The sequence below is a fragment of the Macrobrachium nipponense genome, chromosome 25 (assembly GCF_015104395.2).
Source record: "Macrobrachium nipponense isolate FS-2020 chromosome 25, ASM1510439v2, whole genome shotgun sequence".
NCBI lineage: Eukaryota > Metazoa > Arthropoda > Malacostraca > Decapoda > Palaemonidae > Macrobrachium > Macrobrachium nipponense.
Window position 1 is genome coordinate 305536 of NC_087214.1, and position 22033 is coordinate 327568.

Below are 22033 nucleotides of genomic sequence, written 5' to 3' on the forward strand. Positions count from 1 at the left end.
ATGATTTCTTGCATTTGTCCCAAGATAGCTATAATCGGCAGCTTTTGTTAGAGCGTAATATTCGCTGCTTTATTTATGTTCCAGCGTCCGATAATAGTCTTCCTTTGTCATCATACGTGCATAAATCTCTCTCTCTCTCTCTCTCTCTCTCTCTCTCTCTCTCTCTCTCTCTCAAACACAATGCCTTTCTGTGTCTTCTATCTGCAGCCTTCAAGATTGGCACACGAACATCATTGATCTCACAAGCAGGGGGGCTCTTACTCAGCTTTGTGTGTGTTGGGGGGGGGGGGGGGCGGTGTGCCTGCTTGACGCGTGAAACGACAGTGCCCCACGGCCAGTGCCAGGGTAGGCAGGTATGTAGAGTGCCACGTCGCGCATAGCTTTTTAAAAATTCAGTGCCGGCGACTCCCTCCACTTGTCGCAGTAAACAGAAAGAAGTTCGTTGGACACCACTAAAAGTAATCCCTCTAATTTCAAGATTTCAAGTTAATCCGTGATTTTGGAGGTATTTAGATAACACTTAGACATTTATTATCCCAAAACGAATAAAAAACAAAACATTTATCGAATGAATTTGACACTGAAATATCCTTGTCTGTTTCGTCTTTTTTTTTTTCCTGAGTCCTTGAATGCCAAAAAATCCCCGGCACTTGGATGGTTGGCGAGGGGGTTGGGCTCCTCCTCCCCCCCCCCCCCCTGGGGGCGGAGAAGCAGTCTTCTCGAGCTGCCAGATTCAACCACATCTTTGTTGGTGGCACTGTTGTCGGTCTCAGGTGGGGGGAGGTGTAGGGGGCCCCCCGGTGAGGGGTTAAAGCCGTAGCAGCAGCTGATGGCATTACATAACATTTCGTAACTCGGAAGGAGAGGAAACATTCCTCTTCCCATTTTGTGCGTATTGCAACGAGGGAATAAAAAAAAAATTTGTACAGTGAGAGATGTTAAAAGCGTTGACTCAATCTCATTACACTTTTAGGCGTCTTCGAATGAGGTGCCTGTCGCAATGCAGAGTGCCATTGTTCAGGAAGATCTCGCAAAGGCACTCCAGAATGCAAATAGATTTAGAGCACAACGGGTCAGCGCGCGTGTTTTTAGAAAGCGTTTTAGCTCACATTTTTCGCCTTCTCGAGGGTTTCATCTGTTTACTTAATGGTTTTTAGAAATTGGATTTTTTTTCGTGTCCTTTGTCGACTGATCTGAAAGTCATTCTGAAGATCAGTCGTTTTGGTGATAATTGGCACATTTTTTGTCGTCGTTGCATGAATGCAATGTATATAATTTTTAAAATATTTTCATATTTTATATTTTCTTATTAATAGCAGCCTTTGTGAGCTACAAGGACTTACAAGTATCAGAATATCTCAAAGACTTGTTAGTCCATCCTAAGAGGAGACATCGTATGAGAGAGACAGAGAGAGAGAGAGAGATTAGGATGTCTCAAAGACTTGTTAGTCCATCACAAGAGGAGACATCGTGTGCTCACTTATCTCTAAGAGCAGGTTTTACTGTTCATTCAGTGTCCTAATGATTTTGTCTAGCTTTCTTTTAAACTTTTCCACACTGTTGCTGTTTACAAATTCTTTCTGGTAGCAGTTTATTCCACTTACATGTCTCATTTTGTGAAATGAACTGAATTTCTATGTCACTAAACTCTCTCTCTTCTCTCTCTCTCTCTCTCTCTCTCTCTCTCTCTCTCTCTCTCTCTGTATATATATTATACCATAAACTTTAACAATTTGTATTATTTTCCTCACATATGCTTCTAGTTGAATAATAGATTTTTTTCGGTTTAAATAAATCTGCCGACATACACTTGCCAACAAGTAATAACCCACGATTGTATTTGTTGATGTTGTTGCATCCGTGTGTTGTGTTTGTTGCTGTTTTTACTTTTGTACTCTCAGAAAGAATTTTGAGTTGCCTGACTTTACCTTGATAAGACTGAAGGCTTTCTGCAACCTCAATTCTTTAGGTCATAGGTCATGTTGACATTTGAATGGCAGTTAACGTAGGGTCTATTTACCTTGAAGGCATTAAATTATACACATATTTTCTCCGACGTAGTATTACGTTAAAACAACCGAACAGGCTGCTGCTGTTCAGAGGGCTCCTCGTCTCTACACAACAACAATATAGTACGTTGTTGTGAAGATAGGCGGCTAATCAGTGGTGGCTAGGTTACAGTAATTGTGTTTACCAATCTCTCACTTTTAGATAATTGGAGATTTTTGTATTGTTGCGTAAAACTTGCATTTGTTTACGTAGTCCGTCGCCCACTGGTATATATATATATATATATATATATATATATATATATATATATATATATATATATGTATGTATATATATATAGTATATAATATGTATATGTATATATATATATATATATATATATATATATATATATATATATATATATATATGTATATATATAATGTGTGTGTATTTATATGACTAGACACCTGTCTGTAGAGATACGTAGCTAATGCATCTCTTTTATTATGTTGGACAAACAATCTTTCGAGACATCTTCGAGTTTGTGCTTTTTATTTACGAACAAGTTTAATCACGGGTCTTCTCGTGTAATCCAGATGTTTTTTTTTGCTGTGTTGTTTGTGTGTGTGTTTTTTCTTCTTTTTTTTATTGACGAGGTAGTATTTTATTGACTGAGGTAGAATTTTTTTTTTCAAAGGTAGTATTTATTTTATTTTATTTTTGTCTTAAGGTATATATATATATATATATATATATATATATAATATAGGTATATATAATTTTTTTGCCGAGGTAGGTTTTTTTTTTTTTTTTACAGGTATTTTATGTCGAGGTTTTTTTTTTTTGTCTTTTGTCGAGGTAGTTTTTTTTTTTTCGAGTAGGTTTTTTTTTTAAGCTGAAGTATTTTTTTTTGGCCAAGGGGTTTTTTAGGGGTAGGTAGTAGTTTTTATTTATTATTTTTTTTTTTTGGCTAATGTCTTTTTATCCCCCCCCCCCCCCCCAAGTACGAGGTACGAACTGTTGTTTTGTGTACATCGACCTTATCACTTATCCATTACACCCAATTCACCTAATGGCAGCGTCAGCGTCATGGATTAGGTCAAGTGTAGTATATCGGTCTGCCTCTTGTTTATATAACGCCTCTGGCACTTAATCATTTTGGATTGTCAGTCTTTTCGTTCGCCCCCCACCCCCTCCCCTCCCCCTTAGAACCGTAAATCATTCCTAAGCGAGTTATTTCTTAACGGCGTCTCTGTAACGGGGAGGGGGAGTTAGTGCATGTAGTCAGTGCAATTCACGCGGTGCACTGCATGCGTGACATACGTCTTTCAGAAGTATCCCTCGTGAGAGGTGGAACATACTACATCCTGCCTATGTGAACTCTCTCGAGAGACTGAGGTCCGACTGAGGAGAGTTTCCAGCCCTGTGACTGGCATATCAACAGCCAATCAGGAGCGTCGTAAGGGACTGGCCTAGACATCATATAATAATGTTAAAGAGAATGGCAGAATTACGCGAGTTAATTTTATATATTGTCTTTTTCTATAATAATACATACATACATATTGTTGACGCATATACATAAACACATGCGCCAAATTCAGACACAAAAGTAACCAAATTTTCACTCGCCCCACCAATATTTTATATAATACTTTCCTGTGGGAGAGAGTGCACGCACTCGAGCGACTGTGTGTGTGTGTACCTCTTAAATTGACAGTACTGATGAATCCATCCAACGTCGTTTTCCCATAATTTTGGGTTGAAAATCAACCACTCCTCCATATGGCTACTCGCGAAAGTGAATGTGGTTTTTCTCCCCGACGTTCTGGCGCCAATGATATCCCCCCCCCCCCCTCAACACCACCCCACCTGGTCCTGGAGTGAGAGATACGTGAGGACCCCCCCTCCCTCCCCTCCCCTCACTGCTCACTGTATCATCAACCCCCTTCCCCCCATCATTATTCCACCTGCTGGGCTGCTTCTTGTATGCATATGTATACGTCTTTCCACTTGCACAGAACATTTTTCTCAATTAAATATGATTTCCATTAAATTCTTCTGTTCCCGTTAATGTATCTATTGTATATATTTATTAATATATTCAACTTTGGTTCTCGTAAATGTAAGTTTCGAAAATTATTTTATTTAACTGCTGTTTCCCGTGAGTTTAATTATTTTCTAAGATTGTGATTTTGTAAATTTCTTCTGTCTACCGCCGTGAATTTTATATATATATATATATATATATATATATATATATATATATATATATATATATATATAATGTCATGAACTGGGCATATTTTCAGATCCTCTTACGAAAACCAAGTGAATATCTTTTAACGTTTTTATTTTGAGAGTTTAAAATCACAGGCCTTCGGCAGAGAAACTTAAGGGAAAAGCAGAAATAAGTGGAATAGAATAGAATAAAATGAAATAAATAAGTAAACAATTTAATCCAAAGCTTATGTAGAGCGTATTCTGTGAACCTTGCAGAAGTAACTGGGTTAAAAAAACCTGTCGGGAATGCATTAAGTTTTGGCCCTAGACTCAGGTCTGTAGTACACGTCATTTTACGTAATGTCTCTCTCAGCTTATGGTTTAGGACTGGCCCCAGAGAGAGAGAGAGAGTGAGACGGACGTATTCATTGATTGACTGGCCTCTTTTTTTCCCCCCATAATTGATTTTGTTCCCGTTGCTGTGGACTCGACGTCATCACTAGACCTATAGTGTATACGTCACTTGACCTACAGTCTTATATATTGAATAGAGCTTCTTCCATATATATATATATATAATAATATATACTATATTAATAATACATATATATATATATATATACTACATGCATACAAACACATACACTTACACATTAGAGTGTGATTCATCGTTGTCACATGTTAGGCAGTAACTCCCTGCACCAGTATGACTGACTGACTGTCAGTTTGCACGTGAATACGAAATCAGGTTGACATTTCCTCTAGATTAGTTAATTCATTGAGAGGATTCGACTTCTGTTAGATTACACGTGACCGTGTGGTCCGTACACTTTAGATACCTGTGAAATTAACTGATTAAAATCTCCACAGGTGTGTGTGTAAACCTAAGTCGAACTTGAGTCTTTGCAGTCGTGTCAAGTTTCATCGAATAGTTGTGGTTTGGTTATTATTTTGATGTCCAAACGCATAAATAGTCTTGAATATTCGAGATTGTGTTTTGTTACAGATGCCAATTATTCAATAATTCGATTCATGAGTTATTCATAGTCCCACATCTTCAGTGTCGAAGTGCCATATTCGATATTTGTGATGTGGTTCTCATGAACTGACTGCAGTTTGGCATGACGTGGTTTAGACTCTCTCTCTCTCTCTCTCTCTCTCTCTCTCTCTCTCTCTCTCTCTCTCTCTCGTGATATTCCTGCTTGAAACGGTGGTTTGGGGGGGAGAGGGGGTGGATGCCTTGCAGTCTGATGCAGGTCGACTTTCTATGGAGGAGAAGCTACGCTAATGCAACGTTGCCAAGGGTAACGGGAACATACTTTTTATTATTATTATTCCTTCTTTTCTTATGGCAGCTGCGCCTTCTGCTTTCTTGAATGACTGACTGGCGAAGTGGAAAGCAGGACGTATTTTACGTCTCCTACTTTCGTAAAAAGCTTTGTGAGCAAGCAGTTGGTATAAACCTGTTCTGTGTTTGTTTACCATTCTAGCAGATCTAGTCTTGCTTAAATGCTTTCTCCGGCGCCATATTCTCTCTCTCTCTACACGGAGGAACGGCGTTATAGAAGCTTCCTCTCCTTGCCAGGCGATATTTTCGCAAAGTCCAGACATCGCCGGCTTTTCTGGGAAGAGAGATATAGCATGAACTTTTCTAAACCCTTCTGGTTATTGGCCACGCGTATACCTTGAGTCCTAGACCGTGGTTGGGGACATTGTCCATGGTTAGTGAAACAATCTGTCATTCATATGTACAATTTGTAAACGTAACATCGAGAGAGAGAGAGAGAGAGAGAGAGAGAGAGAGAGAGAGAGAATGGCCGATGCACTTATCCTATTTCTTTTGTTTTTCCTGCTGGCTCTACCAATTTTCAACTGTTACGTAAACGCCTCCGCGCAGACTTTGCTACGGTTAGCAAGTGACAACACTCCCTGTATTCATCTGTCCTCGTCGCGAGAGAAGCTCGTTCGCTAAGGCTGTGCAATTGCGAGAAATAAATGGATAAAGTTGATATATTTGTTATAGATTGCTACGCTGTTCGGTTAAGAGCCATAGTCTAAAAGGGGTTTTTAGACTCAATCCTGCTGTTTTAACTCTATCGAGTTTTATCTGTTATCAGACTAAGTCGTTTATCTGGGATCTTGAAGAATTAATTATAATACTATTACACACACACACACACACACGCAGACCACGCCCATGAGAAACAGATATAGAGAAAGTAACAAAAAGGCGAAGAACCTTTAACTACAGAAAAAAACACTACGTTATACCCTCATTTATTTGACAATACCTCTACAATGAAATCACAATGGAGACATCCATTGGTTTTTGGGAACCACCAGCAGAAGCAGAAGCAAGAAAAAGGGGGAACACTCGATAACAGCAGCAGCAGCAGTAGCAGTACCTTTAAAGCGAATTGCGCCGTTGCAGAGGACCGAAAAGTTGCTGACGGTACTCCGTGACCCCTCGAGTGTTGGTTGTGGTCGTACCCGAAGGCTGCTGCTGCTACACCAACCTCCTCGACCGAGTCCCTTCCTGCCTATCTTCACAGCTTCACAATCGTCAGAATGCCATGATGTTAAGCTTGGATTCAACCCTCCTTCAGTCGTATAAAAGGGATATTCATATTTGATAGCGAGAGAAAAGTCTTGAAAAAAAAAAAAAAAAACAGATTCATATTTGGTAGCGAGAGAAAAGTCTCGAAAAAAAAATTCTTTTTTGATAACGAGAGAAAAGTCTTTATAAAAGACAGATTCATTTTTGATAGCGAGAGAAAAGTCTTTAAAAAAGACAGATTCATTTTTGATAGCGAGAGAAAAGTCTTTAAAAAAGACAGATTCATTTTTGATAGCGAGAGAAAAGTCTTGTTAAAAAACAAATTCATATTTGATAGCGAGAGAAAAGTCTTTAAAAAAGATATATTCATATTCGATTACGAGAGAACAGTCTTTAAAAAAGATAGATCCATGTTTGATAGCTAGAGAAGTTTTTAAAAAAACATTCATGTATGATAGCGAGAGAAACGTCTTTAAAAAAGATGATTCATATTTAATAACGAGAGAGAAGTCTTAAAGAAAGCCAGATTCATATTTGATAGCGAGGTAAAAGAATGGCAATCCGATGAGATAAAATTAAGCTACTTTGGTACCACTGGCAGCGAGACTTTCCTTTCGTCATGCGTGCGTTGAATGAGGAAATGGTGCTGATGGAACGAAAAAAAAAAGTGGGGTTTAGAAAGTCAGATGCAGCAATCAGGAGGAAGAATGTCATGAAAAGACGGAGATTAAATACTCACGTCTTTGTCAGACGCACGGGCATTGTTTGCTAGCCATTGCAGCTCGACCATCGAATGTTTTTCAGAAGTCTAGTCCTAAATTAAACTTTTTCTCTTATACATACATACATACATATAATCTACATAATTATGTGTTTCAATGTTTATTTAATGTCAGCCATTTACAAACACCTGTTCAGATTTCTCTTACATTTTAACTTGACAGTAATACACATTTTCAGTTGACATCATATCATTTATTTCACAGAGATTTTTATTCATTATTCCTTGGGTATCTTCATATATATGGGTAATAATAATAATAATAATAATAATAATAATAATAATAATTCATATTCACAGAGACTTTTTGGAAGGTTTGTTTCTTTATGCCAGAAAAGATAAGAAATATGCAGATTAGTTTTGTTATAATGCTATTAAAGGATTCTGAACTTGAGATTGGTTGGTCTGTTTTATGGAGCCCTGTGGGGACCATGAGAGTACTATAACTCCTTTGAGAACTCACACCAGCTACCAGAACTAGGCTTTTCCTAAATCAAAACCTGTTTTAGTTAGTAGTTTACTCAAGGTTCGGTTAATTGTCTTAGTTTTGCATTAACAGCATTTGTAGAAGGTATCTGTCCACAAAAACAGTCGGTTAATTCCTGTCCACTTATATTTAGGGGAATTCTGATGACAGAACACACCAGTGTAGGATTAACTGTGATCACAGATGAAATTGTTTATGGTACCTGGTACCTTAGGGTTTGATGGAACTACTTGTATGATGATACCTTCATCTGTTGGTGTTGTGAGTATAATAATATGAATGATTTTCCATTTAATTTCAGTGTACCTCCTGTTGGCAGCAAATTAGAACACGATGTCGTCAGTTCCATAAAGGTCAGGGCTCATGACCTCGTTGCCAATAAAACCGTTGACCCCTCTGAACTCATAGACGGCACTAAGACCCTCTTCACTGACTCGGGCAAGAAAACGCTTAGCAGATTCTCAGATCCAAGAGGCTTTTTCACCAACGTATCTTCTAAAAGTTTCACCCACGGCCACAAGGGTGGTATCAACGCTGCCAATGGCCTCATCTCCAGGGGCAGCAATTCTAGTAGCTATGATTTTAGGAAGATCATCATTTATCCACATAAGAAAAGGTACCACACTGATGACGGAAGAGATTTGACAGCTGAGGCTTTGTCTGAAGGTGATGAGAGTATCAAGGCATTAGTTGATGCTCAGATTGAAGGAGTCACTGCAAAAGTAGAAAGGTCAGAGGATGAAAAAGATGAAAGTGGAGCAGATGGGGCAACTCTGGAAGGAGTTGACCAAGACCAAGGAGACACTGATAAGGAAAAGTCTCGTAAAAAGATACAGAAGAAAAAGGAGAAAGAAGAGGCAGTTACAAAGTTAGAAAAGTACCTCAATACTGATGATTCTGATGAGGAAGAGGAAAAGGAGAATTTGGACAAAAACGAAGAGATAGTTGAGTTAAAAGAGCCCTTGCCCACTGAAGATTCCATAGCCATTGATACCAAAACTAAACCTAAAACAGGGAAAGAGAAGAAAAAATCTGCCCCCGACAATGAAGTGGACAGTGTTAATGTGGAAGATGCAGCCCAGCTAAAGGAAACAGAAAAAGCAGATGATAAAACAGAAGAAGAACCCAAGGTGATTGAAATTTCAGAGGAAGAGCTGAAGGACGATAAGTTAGAAGTAGGGAAGAAACTGGACGAAGGTGAGGAAACTGAGAAGAAGGAAAAAAAGAAAGAAAAAATAGACGAGAAGGAAGTAGCAACTGAGGAGGAGGGTAAAGTGCAAGAAGAGGAGAAGGAAAAGGAACCTGCCAGTGACAAAGACAAGGTGGAGGAGGATCAGCCTGAAAAACAAGAGGAAATAACGTCTGACACAGAGGAAGCTGTAAAGGGGAAGAAGCCTTCCGAGTCCAAGAAGAAGGACAAACCAAAGTCAGAGGAGGCAGAAGAAGGTGGGGTCGAAAAATCTGAAGATACTCTGGAAACGTATAGTCAGTTCACTCAGCGTGTTAGTGCAGAGAAGAAAAATGATGGTAAGTTGGCAGTATCTGCATGATGTAGAGTGAATGCTGGTTGATTTGGATAAGACTTATGACACCAAGATTTTTTACCACGATTTTCTAGACACATTCGATACAAAATGATGACATACTACTTATTTTAATTAAAGGGAAATTAATTCTTAATCAAAAATATTTATGTTGAGCTACTATATATCAATATGAATTTTATATTGAGCTTTGTATTTTATCAGTTTGGAATAATGTGCAGCATTCAGAAATGAACAGAATCTTGTCATAGTCTCTCTGTAACATGAGTCTTCTTTCTTCCCGCTGCAGCTACCAACGGTCATGGAACTAATGGTCACAGCAAGGGTTCCAAAGTGAAGGGCAAGAATTATGCTTCACCAGATTGTGGGGCTAAACTAGTCCAAGCTAACCCAGAGGCTTCCCATTCTTCAAAGGTAACACTTAACTTGGCGCTGATTTTAATAGTGGGTGTTCATTCATAAAACGTTACCCAGATATGTTTGTTTAAAGCATAATTAAGTTTGAAATTGAATTGCATTTTTTACTAATGATTGTTACTTGGCATTTAGGAGTAATGAAAATCCATAGCTATTCTGATTTTTTTTTTTTTTCAATTTAAAGTCTTTCTTTGATGGTATGATATATTAGCTTGCCTCTAATTAAAGGATTTTATGTTGGCAGGTTATTCATCCAAGTAAAGACGAATACATGTTAAACAAATGTCGTGATAAAATATGGTTCGTCATAGAGTTGTGCGAAAGTATTCGCCCACAAAAGGTATGTATGGATATCATATTTGTATTGCAATTAAAAGTATATTATGTACTTGCAAACAGTTAAATGGAACAAGCCCAAAAGTAAAATATTTCGAAAAAAGTAATTATGGTGTGAAGGAAATTGCAATAAACATTCAGTACAAAGTTAATCATTAACAGGTATTTATATTAATGACATTTACTGAAGTGTAAATGAAAAACGAAAGGTAATGATACGCCAAGGAAAACTATCCTAATTTTGAAATAAGAAATGTTATAGTTGAGAAACGATAAATAATTAAGATTACTTGGGCATGTTATAAAAATAGTTGTGAAATTGCTGTAGGAAAGACTAGGAAGAATGGATACAAATCAGCAATGCTGATTTTGCTGAAGAGATCAGGAACAGAGGTAGCCTTTATAAGAGTCACATACAAGAAAAGTTCTATGTGAAGAGGAGCTATTGCACTCTATATATATGTAGATCTCAAGAAGGCGTGTAACAGAGTAATAAGAAGGCAAATAATTGTTAAGATGAGCATTGCAAAAGCATTGGTAGAAAGATGTGTTGAGCAAGTAATTTTTCAGATGCAGCACAGATACTCCCATTATTCATTCAAAACTAAAGTTAAGTAGGATGTCTGGCACCCTAACTACTCAAAAGATTTATCCAAAACTTATCATGGGGAAATTTTTATTTTAGGATTGTGTTAGCAAATACAAATTCTTGTCCTTTCATGTTACAGCTTTTGAAAGTTGGTGGTAGTGTTCAAAATATTATTATTTCTTTCTGTATAATACTATATACTTATGCATTCAGTAAAGAATTATGTGTGGATGTTAAATTCACTTACGTGTTTCCTTGACAGTTTGATATTGCCAATTTTGAGCTCTTCAGCAACTTACCCAAGGACATCCAAGTTTTTGGCAGCCACCGCTATCCATCTCGGGATTGGACCTCTTTTGGATGGTTTAAGGGACAAGAAGGGAACAGAGGTCTTCAGTCCTTTCGTATTGAGACTGAAGATTTTTTCAAGTACATCAAGGTATGGGAGATAAGTTGTATATAACTGATTGATTGTTGCATTCCTTACAGATTGATTTTGTATCCTTCGTGAAATATGAAATGCATCTCTTTAAGTGTTAGTATTTAATATGGAAATTAATACTGTTTAATTAAAACAGCAGATTTTTCCTCGTTTTAGTCAGGAACGACCAGTGATTGATAAATGTATGGTTATTGTTGAAAAGAGAACTGTTAGCTGCTGTTATGAAGAGGATGTTTATATTGCACTTCTGAAGTTGATTCTCTCAAAATTAACCATTCCTATAGTATTCACTATAAAGACAAAATAGATTTATTTAGCATTATGTTCTAGTTTTGTTAAAATGTCATGCCTTTACGTACTTGTATTTAACTCACACTCCACATTACTTCTTACATGATACAGGTGGAAGTCACCAGCAATTATGGATCAGAATTCTACTGTCCAATATCAACTTTTCAAATATTTGGCTTATCAGAATTTGAAGTTATAGACACCATAGAAGACCCTGTAGAGGACACTGATGATGAAAATGAGCCATTTATTGATCCAACAGAAGACATCACAAAGAAGAAGAGTCCTAAAGGTAAAGTGGTTGTCATTATTAACAAGCAATGAAGTAGGTTTAAAATTAGCTTTGCAGCATTGTGAGACTTGATAATGTAGTTGAAGAAACTGTAAAGCGTAAATATCTCATTGCTTCAACAATTTAGACGTGCTCATAAGGAGTGTCTGAACCATCTTTTAACTTTGCTTCAGGTATTGATACAACATTTGTTAGGAAAGTTTGCATCTATGAAATGTACTTTTTCAAACTTTAGATGTTGGTCTTAAAGATATTAGTTACAGGATCTCATTACATAAGCAGTTAACTGTGCTGGATACTTTATGAAAAAACAGGTAATTTGATTCAGACATAATTCAGGTATTTAGAAAAGAAGCTTAAGTGAATTAAATGGCACTTGAGGTAGAGAAAACTAACTTCAGGTTAAATTGTTTTTCTCTCCCATCCTCAGTATATTAGTTGAATGAATGAATTTTTTTTTTCCATATGCTGTAAAAATAAAATGCTAATTTTTTCATTTTTCATTTCAGATGAAGGCAAACAAGGTGTTATTCCTACAGTCCTGAAGAATATGTTTAGTGGAGTGTTAGATGTTATTAAAAGAGGGTACAGGCCATCTAGCAGTGCCAACGAGCAAGGAGAAGAATGTTACTCTCTCCGCCCAAAGTTTGCCGTGGAGAATGACATTTGCCCGATGGCTAGCACATTGAATTACATCCTGTCATGCTACATGATGGAATACGATGCTTTGATGCAGCAGCCGTTTGTGTCTTCTACGGTCAAAAACTCGAGTTTTTGTCGACAGTTAGCTTTGACAATGTGTGCTGAACCGGAAGTGAATGATAGCATTGTGTATGATACAGTATGCAATAACAGTTACATTTGTGTGATGCTTTCCCCAAAACATGTGCTGGCTATGTGTTTCATGCAAGATCCTCAAGTCATGGACAAAGGGATCTCTTGTGAGGCTGGTGGCACCCTCTCAGAAAACTTTTCTGCAACGCCAGAGCTGCTCCCTTCGACGGAGACTCCGACGTACGTTAAGAATGCAGACATTAACACTTCAAGCATAACAAGGTCAGATGCAATAGACACAAATCTCAATGAGTTATATGATTTTCCGAGTACAAAAAGCAGCCCAGAAGTCATTAAAGATGGGAAGTTATTGGTAGAGCAGCCCACGGACAAGGACTCCGCAGAAGTGATTGTTCCTGAAAGTTCAGTGGAAAATGTAAAGTCATCTTCCAAAGAGCCAAAGGTAAATGGTAATGTAGCTAAAGATAAAATTGTTAAAGAAGGTGATCAAGAAGCTGCTGTCATGGAAGCCGAAGAGAAAATTGAAGCGGAAGGGTCAGGATTTGGGGGAATAGATATTGTGGAAGAAGAAATTCCACCCAGCCCCCCTGAAGAAACTCCCACTCCTGCCAGTAGTCCAACTTCACCGTCATCAAGTGTACAACCAACAGAACTCAAAGTATCCAACTCTCCAACAAACAAGGAATCTGTTGTGGTGCGACTCTCCAACAAAATCAAAGTAAGAGCAGTAGGAGCTTCCTTGGTGCTTTTGTGATGTAAATATATATGAACTGTATTTACGTTTTTTGATCTATCAGAAGTAGGTATGTACTTGTTAGTTAGCTTTCATTAGTATTACAATTTCATGCATCTATTTTGCATTTAATGCACCTAAATTACAGACTATTTATTGTATCTCCTCTAGGCTCTTGAATACAACATGTCCATAAGCAGTCAGTACTTAGAGGAACTGAGTCGACGATATAAACGTCAAATGGAGGAAATGCAGCGACAGTTCAACCTGACCATTGCAGCCTTGAATGATACCTCTCGGCAAGCGTACGAAAGGGATCAGCATCATCAGAGAGACATAGAAAAACTAGAAGAACAGTTAACCAATGTTAGCAATATCCTCCAGAAATTAGTGGAAGAGAGAGAGACACTCGCTCGGACAGTAGTGGAGCAGCATGTGTTGTTGATGGTGGTGGAAGTCATCGTGTTATGTATGGTGTTCACCATCTGTTCAAAACGAAGAAGCAACTACAGGCACAGTGCTGACTATGCTAATACAAGAAGGAATCAGGTACTGATATATTGACCATGTTTTATATTTTTGTTTACTAGTTTTATGAATAATTGCACTGTGGTCTAGTCAGATATGAATCAGTCTCCATATGATACAATTTTGAATTACACTTCCATTTACCGTTATATCTGTATTTTTAGTCATCAGAAAAAGTAAAAAGCTCATAATTAAAAAAAAATTCATGTATGAATAATCAAGCAAATAGTCTAATCATTGGTTAAAATACTGTTTTTTAAAAATTTGATGTCAGTGCAAATGACATGGAATGGTGTTTGATATCATTTCAGTTTTTTAATTTCTCACTTTTCAGACTCCAAGTGAAGACCCATCTAGCTTAGGTTTAGACCAAGATAACAACTGCTTCAATCCAGATAGCCAAGGACGAATCAGGGTTCGCAGAAGATCTGTAGACAGCATTACGTCGGAAAGAAACTCTCGCCTAAGACAACGCAGGCCTAGTGAAGAAGCTCTCAACATATCTGGTATAAAAGATACTAGTCGTGTTTATTTTAGAGAATTTTCGTTATGTGCAGTAAAAGCTTCATGCTCTAATTAATTTTATAAAGTGAGGTACATTATACTGTTTGACTTTTTTTTTTTGACAGTGCTTTGGTTTTCAAGAGCATTGTCATGTCAGTTAATTATTTTTCATAATTATTGTTTTATTTTCTTGTGGAACTGTCAAGTCGTGCATTATTTTATTCATCAGTTTTGTGGTCCAATGGTAAGTTCTTCCCTGTTGGATTTTTTGCACTGGTTTGGACAACATATGTTGGCCTCCTGTTGCACATTGAAATGTAGGAACTTCAGGAAATGAAGGTTAATTTTTATTTATAAAGCTATAAGGATTACATTTCTTAGTTTCGTGAGAACATTAAGTCCTTTAGATTCATAACCCTTAGGTATGGTTTAATAGTCATCTCCAAACTTGTTTTAGAATCTGTTGTTAGGTGGTTTTTATTAAACTCATACTTTATTTTCAGTATTTGTCTCCTAATTTTAAGTCTAGCTGGCGACCACAAATAATCTATAGTATCCTCACTCATCCTAGTAGCACCATCTGTCATGTTTCTCTTCCTTCTTATTCGTTCTTTCAGTAAAATGTATGAACACAAGCACTGGTGTAGCCAAGGAAGGGGTTGAATTTGTAACTCAAACTTTGTTCTTTGGTTTAATTCAATGTCAACAGAGTAATGCGATGTATGAACTGTGCATTGTTTTGTAAGCGGTACTGAGAACCTTAGCAGTGTTACCTTTGCTCTTAGTCACATTTCTTTGTCTTTCCCTTTCCAGCAATTTTCTTAAGTATTATTCCACTTTTTTTTCTGACTTACCCCAGTTTGCGCCCTCTTTTAAGAACAGATACTTTGATCAGTATCTAGAAATGTGATTTAGTGGTCTACTTAATGAATTGTTAATAAAAATTATAATTATAGTAATGGTAATAAGTACCAATTTTTGGATAGCCTTATGTATGGCATTTTATTAGCAGAGATATTCAAGAATTATTGCCACTTGTATCTTTGATGCGTAAATCATGATTTCAGGCATTTCCCTTTTAACCTCCTATGAGGACAGCATTTTTTATTGTGTGTGGAGTTTCAGCCATTTTCCTGTGTCAGAGGATGGTTCATTAGATTGTTTTCAAGTAAATTTAGGCGAGGCCTTAGATTGTCATCTGTAAATGTTAAAAGAAAACTTACTTCACATTTCATTCAGTGATTATAAACTTGAATAATCAACCTTTGGTTACTCTAGAGTAGTGGTTTCAATTATGTATATATATTAGTTTCCTGTTGAAACTTTTCAGGCATTCAGTAATCCTCTTTGGTTAAAGTCTTTCGAAGCATTTCATGTTACTTGTGGCTTTCTCCTTATTCGTATTGAAAGATGGAGAATCGGTTGTGGAGAGTCGATTGTGCACAATTTTTTTAGGTGGTTGTATGTGTGTTTATGGTTATACTACTCTAATGTCTAGGCTTCATATGCCTCATTGCGTAGAGGAGGAGATAAATTGTTAAAGTACCTTCATGTTTGTTCTTTGTTTAAACATTTTTCTCATGTGCTCTTCTCCGGATGATAGCAATTCAAAGTTCATAAAGTCAAGATGAAGTAAACATTTGTATTGTAAATTAGGTGTGTTGTATGGTGTAAACCACACACATTGGATATATTTGCATTTTATTGATTTATAATTGTTTTAAATGCAGTAAGTGAGTAAAATAATTACTATATTATATGACCTCTTTCTCAGGTACTTACCAAGATCTATTGATAATTGAACCTGCTATTCCTATCCTGATGGATTCAGTCAGCGACCGTAAGAAGAAGCGGAAGGCTAATAGTGGCACTCTCAAACGCTCAAAATCAAATGCAAGCATCATGGATAAATCTGCTGCCTCAAGAAGAGCAAAACGCATAGAAAAACTTAATGTCTCAAGTGCCGGAGTCTTATTCTGTGGAGATGAAGTAGATTCCAAGACACCTGAGTCTCCCCCTCACGCAAGTCCAGGTTATGTTCAGTCTCTAGATATGTATGGACTGATGAATGACACCTTGTCTAATGATGATGATGGTAATGTGTTTTATGATAATATTGCAAAATCTAGTGAGGTACATACAAGATCAGTTGTATCTGAAATACATTATACAGATGGGATTCAAAATAACCTAGGGTCAGTTTCAAAGAGACATTCTTTTTCTTGTGCGACCTGTGATAATTTACCGAAGAAAGATAGGTTTGCAAAATCTCTATCTTTGTGTAGTTCTTTTGAAAAGTCTAAAAGTACTCAAGAAAAAGTAAAAAAGATAAAAAAACAGAAGAAATCTAAAATGAAGGAAAGTACAACCGCCGGTACTGATACATCCCAAATGCAGAATGTTTTCCCTTCTTACAATAATGATTATTATTATCCAAAACCTAATGGTATTTCATGCTGTTCATCTATTGAACCTTATAATGGTTTCTATTATAATGGCCATAACAGTGTTCATTTTAGTGAAGATACAAATGAACATTGTGGCCTTCCATACAGTCGTACAGAAGACATACCAGTTAATGGCGATTATTCAAATGGAGTTGATGCTGTGGAGAGTGATCATTATAGACATGTAAGTGAATTTTCTCATACGAATCATGATACTCAAAGTATAAATGAAAAGAAGAAATTGTCCCCAAAGGTGAAATCGAAGGTAAAGTTACGATCAGATAACTGGGAGTGGTACTCATCTCAGCATGTAGGAAGCAGCAGCAGCGAAACTGTCAGTACTTGTAGTGACTCGAGCGGGAAAGGTCGCAAGGTAAGGTCGGAGGAGCATGTAGCAGACGGTGAGAAAATTGAAGAGAGGAAAGGTAAAAGAAAGAAGAAGTCCAAAAGTAAGGCCTCTGTGTTATTAGAGGAAGAGACAGCCCTAGAAGTGGAAGCAGGGACGTGACCTTCTCAGTGTTGTCCACGGTGTCATTGCATCATATTGCTGGGGCAAAGTTTTACTTGGTGAAGAAGAATTTTGCTCGCGCGGTTCAAGCATTGCAATAGGTTCAGTGGTTGCATCAGTTGCACTGTTATGCTTGATCTAGAGAATGCTGTCTGCAACATTTATCCTCGAATGTGGTCAACAGATGAAAGACGTACGGAACGTTCTCTTTCATTTCTGACTGTAGTCTCTCATTCTTTCTTTTTTTTTTATACTGCAGGTTCTATAAAATTAGAATACTACTTCATGTTGACAATATTTATTGTACAGGACATATTTTCAAGGTAATAGGAATTTGTATATTCTTGTGAACACTAAGTTCATGAATTATTTAAATTAAAATGTATGTTTAGGGGACATTCACTTATCAGTCAATAGGGTAATAGTACTTATCCTATGATCTTATGTACTCAGTGTATTACTACTATTTTATTTGTACTGCACTTAATTGCAGTAGTCACAGATGAAATTAAGTAGTTCAGTACTGTACTGTACTGTACTAGGAAGACGATTTCATTCAAATGCATAGTTACCACTTTACATCCTACAGCTTTTTCACCAGATCTTGTAGATGCTAATTTTTGTTTATATATTATTTTTGTCCTACAGTGGTTTTTTTTATGAATTCATTTATATTTGAAGGAAACCCAAGAGTGATATCCTGATGAAAGGTGTTGCTCAAAATATTTCTTTATTTTTACCTGTGCTAAGGTATTGGTTGGGCTGTTAAATAATCTTCGTAACATTCCAAATCCTCATTTTATTCTTATTTTATGTTTAAAGTTTCCACTGTACATGTATAGTATATTACCCGAAAAGTGTAGCCTGTTTTCATGAAAACGTATGACTTTATAATCTTTATCTTTTCTCAATTGCAGTATTTAAGCAGAGCAGTCAAATCAGTCAGTGCAGTAATATCCTACAGTCATGCAAGACATCCATTCAGCTGTTCTCTTGACCAGGTGGTGATACTCTACATTTTAGGGTGAAAGTTTGTTCTTGTGTGGTCACGTTAGTTTCTGGAGTTACCTTAAAGGCAGTGGCTCATTTAGTTAAGGTTCTGAAAAATGAATGTATGGGCTAAAACTAATGAATGTTTTTTTAATTGTTTATCCCTCTGAACCAAAGACTAGTGTGATTACAGTGATTATAAGCATTCTTGATAATGGTAGAAGTTGAAAAGATACAACAGTCTTTAATACTGACTATGACGTGACTGTTTCAATATCCATTTTGGGGAGAAGCCTACAAGAAGCGATGAGTATATTTAACATGGCAAGATTAGGCACCAGGTTATTGCTTGAAGTATTTGAGCGTACAGAATACCGCTCCCGCAGGAGGTTTAAATAATTTTTCTTACTTTATAGTATGTGGAACACAACTGATTGTGAAGCCAAAGAGTTTCCTGTTACCTGTAGGTATTAAAAAAATGTTAGTCGTGTATAGAATCATTATACTTTAGGAAGACGTTATAATTATTTTTGGTAGATTTTAGTTTAGGTATCTGTAGCATACTGTTTTTAGTATCGGTGACAGGCTCCCTTTGGGAATATATTTTGATATGCTTTTGAAATAGTATATCAGTTCCACCTTCAGTAATCACTTTATTTTTCTGCTGCATTCTTTGCGACTAAACTTATCTCCTTGAAAGGTAGTTGTTTACCAATGGTCTGAAACAGCTGATGGAATATAGATGCCATTTTTGGTGCGAGAGGTACTCGAGATGGTAGTTCACATTGATATAACAGCCTTATGGAATGGTGGTTTAGGACAAGTGATAATTATCATAATTTATATCTGCTGGAACACTGCAACATTTACTTGCTTTCAGTAAAATGTAGTTGTGATATTTTAACAGTGTGGTGGCATTTAATTTCATTTGAATACTTTTACACGTGACATTCCATATGAAATATGACAAGTCTAATAATAATTTTTTTTTCCAGTGCATGTTTCCAGTTTTTCTGCCTTTGACTTATTCTTTCTAATGGTAATTAGTATGAACTTATATGTATAGTTACTAAAGTAGTTTCAAAGGTTATGTAGTTACATTACATTATATTTAACAAGTTTTTTAATGGAAGATTGTTTTATATAGGTATGACCTTAGCAGGATGTTTGAAGTTTTGCAAAATGTGCATTCTGCTACAGTATATTAATGGTATTTGAATGCAGTATGTACTGTGAAACCTTTTGAACAATATTAGAGAAAGAAACATGAATTGTGATTAGCATAGTGAATCTACTTATTGTGTTGTGAGTTATTTTACTTTCTGATGAATGCTTAGGAGACATTGCTCATATTTTAGTAGTTGTGCTCATCACCGACCGAAAAGGTGCTAATGACATTCTAGTCATATGGTCGATGGGGAGCACAGCAGTGCGCAATTGTAGGACCCAGATGTTCGGTGTGTGTTGCAATGTTTTATGTAAATAAGAAATGGTTTTATTATATTTTTTGATTACACTACTATTGCCAAGGGATGTTCGTTAATGTTATGTATTTGTTTGTGGGTGTAATGTGGACTGGTTATAGTACTACATGTTAACACACACATAACTTATGTGCAGCAATTTGACTTTGTCAAATTATTGATATTTCCTCATGATAACCTACTTTAGTAAACATATTTCAATTCAAACTAGCCAATAGATTTTGTTTTCCTCTTCGGTGTTAGGTTTCAGGTTCATTGTGTTCATAATATTTTCTCAATGAAGCCTTTGTTTTTAATTTGAGGTTAACTTTGTGGTAAAAGAAGGCAGTAGTAATATGTTTTGGAAGTATAAATGTTAGCTGCCAAAAAAATGACAAAAAAACTGGATCCCTTCCTGCAGCTGTAAATGAAACTGGAACCCTTAACTTTCATTTGTTGAAATATCAGAATTTGATATGGAATGATCATGTTCTTTCTATCAGTGTTTTTGCAATCTTTTAAAATAAATATTTGGTGTAACTTCATTTGTCATCTAAAAAAGTGCATTCATAGAATACTGAGGTTTATCTTTTTGATCGCTTTATGCGTAGCAGTATAGAAAATAAAAATCAAGATTATTTTTTTCTATAATTTTTACAGTATTAAAATTTGTTGATGGTGTAATGGACGAGTTCCTATTAGGAATACCAGTAATTTACAAATGAGGTACTGTAGTAGCATATCTTCTTGAACTTATCATTTAGCCTTTGTGTAAGGAAGCAAGACTTAAGTATTATTGCAGTACTAGTGAAAGAACTAGTGGATATCTCTAGTCATGGTCATATGTAGAAGCTTTCATTGTCTTGTCTTTGAGTTCCTTACCTAACTTTTTATTAAGAGACATAAAGACAGTTGATGAAATTTCAATTTCAGTGGTCCCATGCAAACCTGGTCAGTTGTTTCTGTAGTTTTGCAGTATCATTTTTTTTTATTAAATTGCCATAGGTCTTTGTGCCAAAGGTATATTCCCATTCTAAAAGCTGAATGCTACTTGCATTCTTTGGTAACTGTTGGATCATTTGCAAGATAAATATAGTGGTTTGAATCGGGCGTTTTTTCTCATAATTCGACTCTTGATGAACGTTGTACTAGTGCTTAATGCTGTAAAATAATTTTTGTTTAAAAATTACTTCTAGTTTCATTTAATTTTAATCTTATTTTTTTATCTCAGTCATCCTTAAATAGTGTAGGATGGTCATTGTTGGTGTCTGTCTGTTAATTTACCTTTTTTGACAGCTGTACAGATCAGTATCATAAGAATTTTTTCCGTGATAATTTTAGAAGTAAGTTCCATGCTTTGCTGTCAGTCTGTTTGAAATTGTCCTTTATGTATTGTATATGTCATTTATTTTTGTTTCTGATGGCATTATATTGTTCCTTAAATATTACCTTCTGTGATGACTTTGAAGGTATTGTTCATTTGTGATGAAGAGGCTTAAAAGTTAATGTGAAATGTATGGTATAATTTTCTTTTAAGCTCCTTTCTTGTCTGTTAAACAGATAGCCAAATATATGTTACTTGTAGCCGAGATTTTTTCCTATACTTTGATTAGAAACTATTTTAGGATATTTCAGTTTGAATGTTAAAAATCCTGTATGCTAACTATATGTAGTTAGTCCTGCATATACCATTGTTTGATGAACAGTTTTTCATTTTGCATTATCAGTTCCTGTACCTTTGGGGCACTGGACTGTGAAGCGGTTATTTAGTGGTTAAGAAACATTTAGCAACAGCTGAGTGAATTTTGAGAGATTACTTTACCACCATCAAGTAATATTACTTGGGTAAACTAAGCAAAAACTTGTGTGCAAAAGGCTAGTATTACTCTTCTGCTGGACTCTGGTAAAGTCAGTGGAATATGGCCAGAGTGCACTGGGAAGATTATATTACAAGTAATATGTTACAAGTAAGGAAATGCAGAGATGAGGTGTCCAGTGCCTAGAAACTCCAAGATCTCAAAGGCTGAGGTGGTTTGGACATTTGATGAGAAGGATCAGAAAAGTGGCAGTGAAGGAGGTAGCAGTATACAAGACAACCTAAAGGCTGATCAGAA

The 22033-nt window shown here is 36.4% G+C and overlaps 1 protein-coding gene across 2 annotated transcripts in view; it reads left to right on the forward strand.

The window, feature by feature from the left end:
* The window catches only part of LOC135199237 (SUN domain-containing ossification factor-like), an 87834-nt gene extending 66331 nt beyond the window's left edge, over positions 1–21503 (forward strand). For both annotated transcript variants that reach the window (XM_064227106.1, XM_064227107.1), the window contains 9 exons: positions 8342–9567; positions 9874–9998; positions 10246–10341; positions 11189–11365; positions 11771–11951; positions 12461–13464; positions 13651–14028; positions 14342–14513; positions 16286–21503. In XM_064227106.1, the coding sequence (XP_064083176.1) occupies positions 8342–9567; positions 9874–9998; positions 10246–10341; positions 11189–11365; positions 11771–11951; positions 12461–13464; positions 13651–14028; positions 14342–14513; positions 16286–17466 (4540 nt within the window). In that variant the 3' untranslated portion in view covers positions 17467–21503. The remainder of the gene's footprint in view (positions 1–8341; positions 9568–9873; positions 9999–10245; positions 10342–11188; positions 11366–11770; positions 11952–12460; positions 13465–13650; positions 14029–14341; positions 14514–16285) is intronic.
* The last annotated feature ends 530 nt before the right edge of the window (positions 21504–22033 follow it).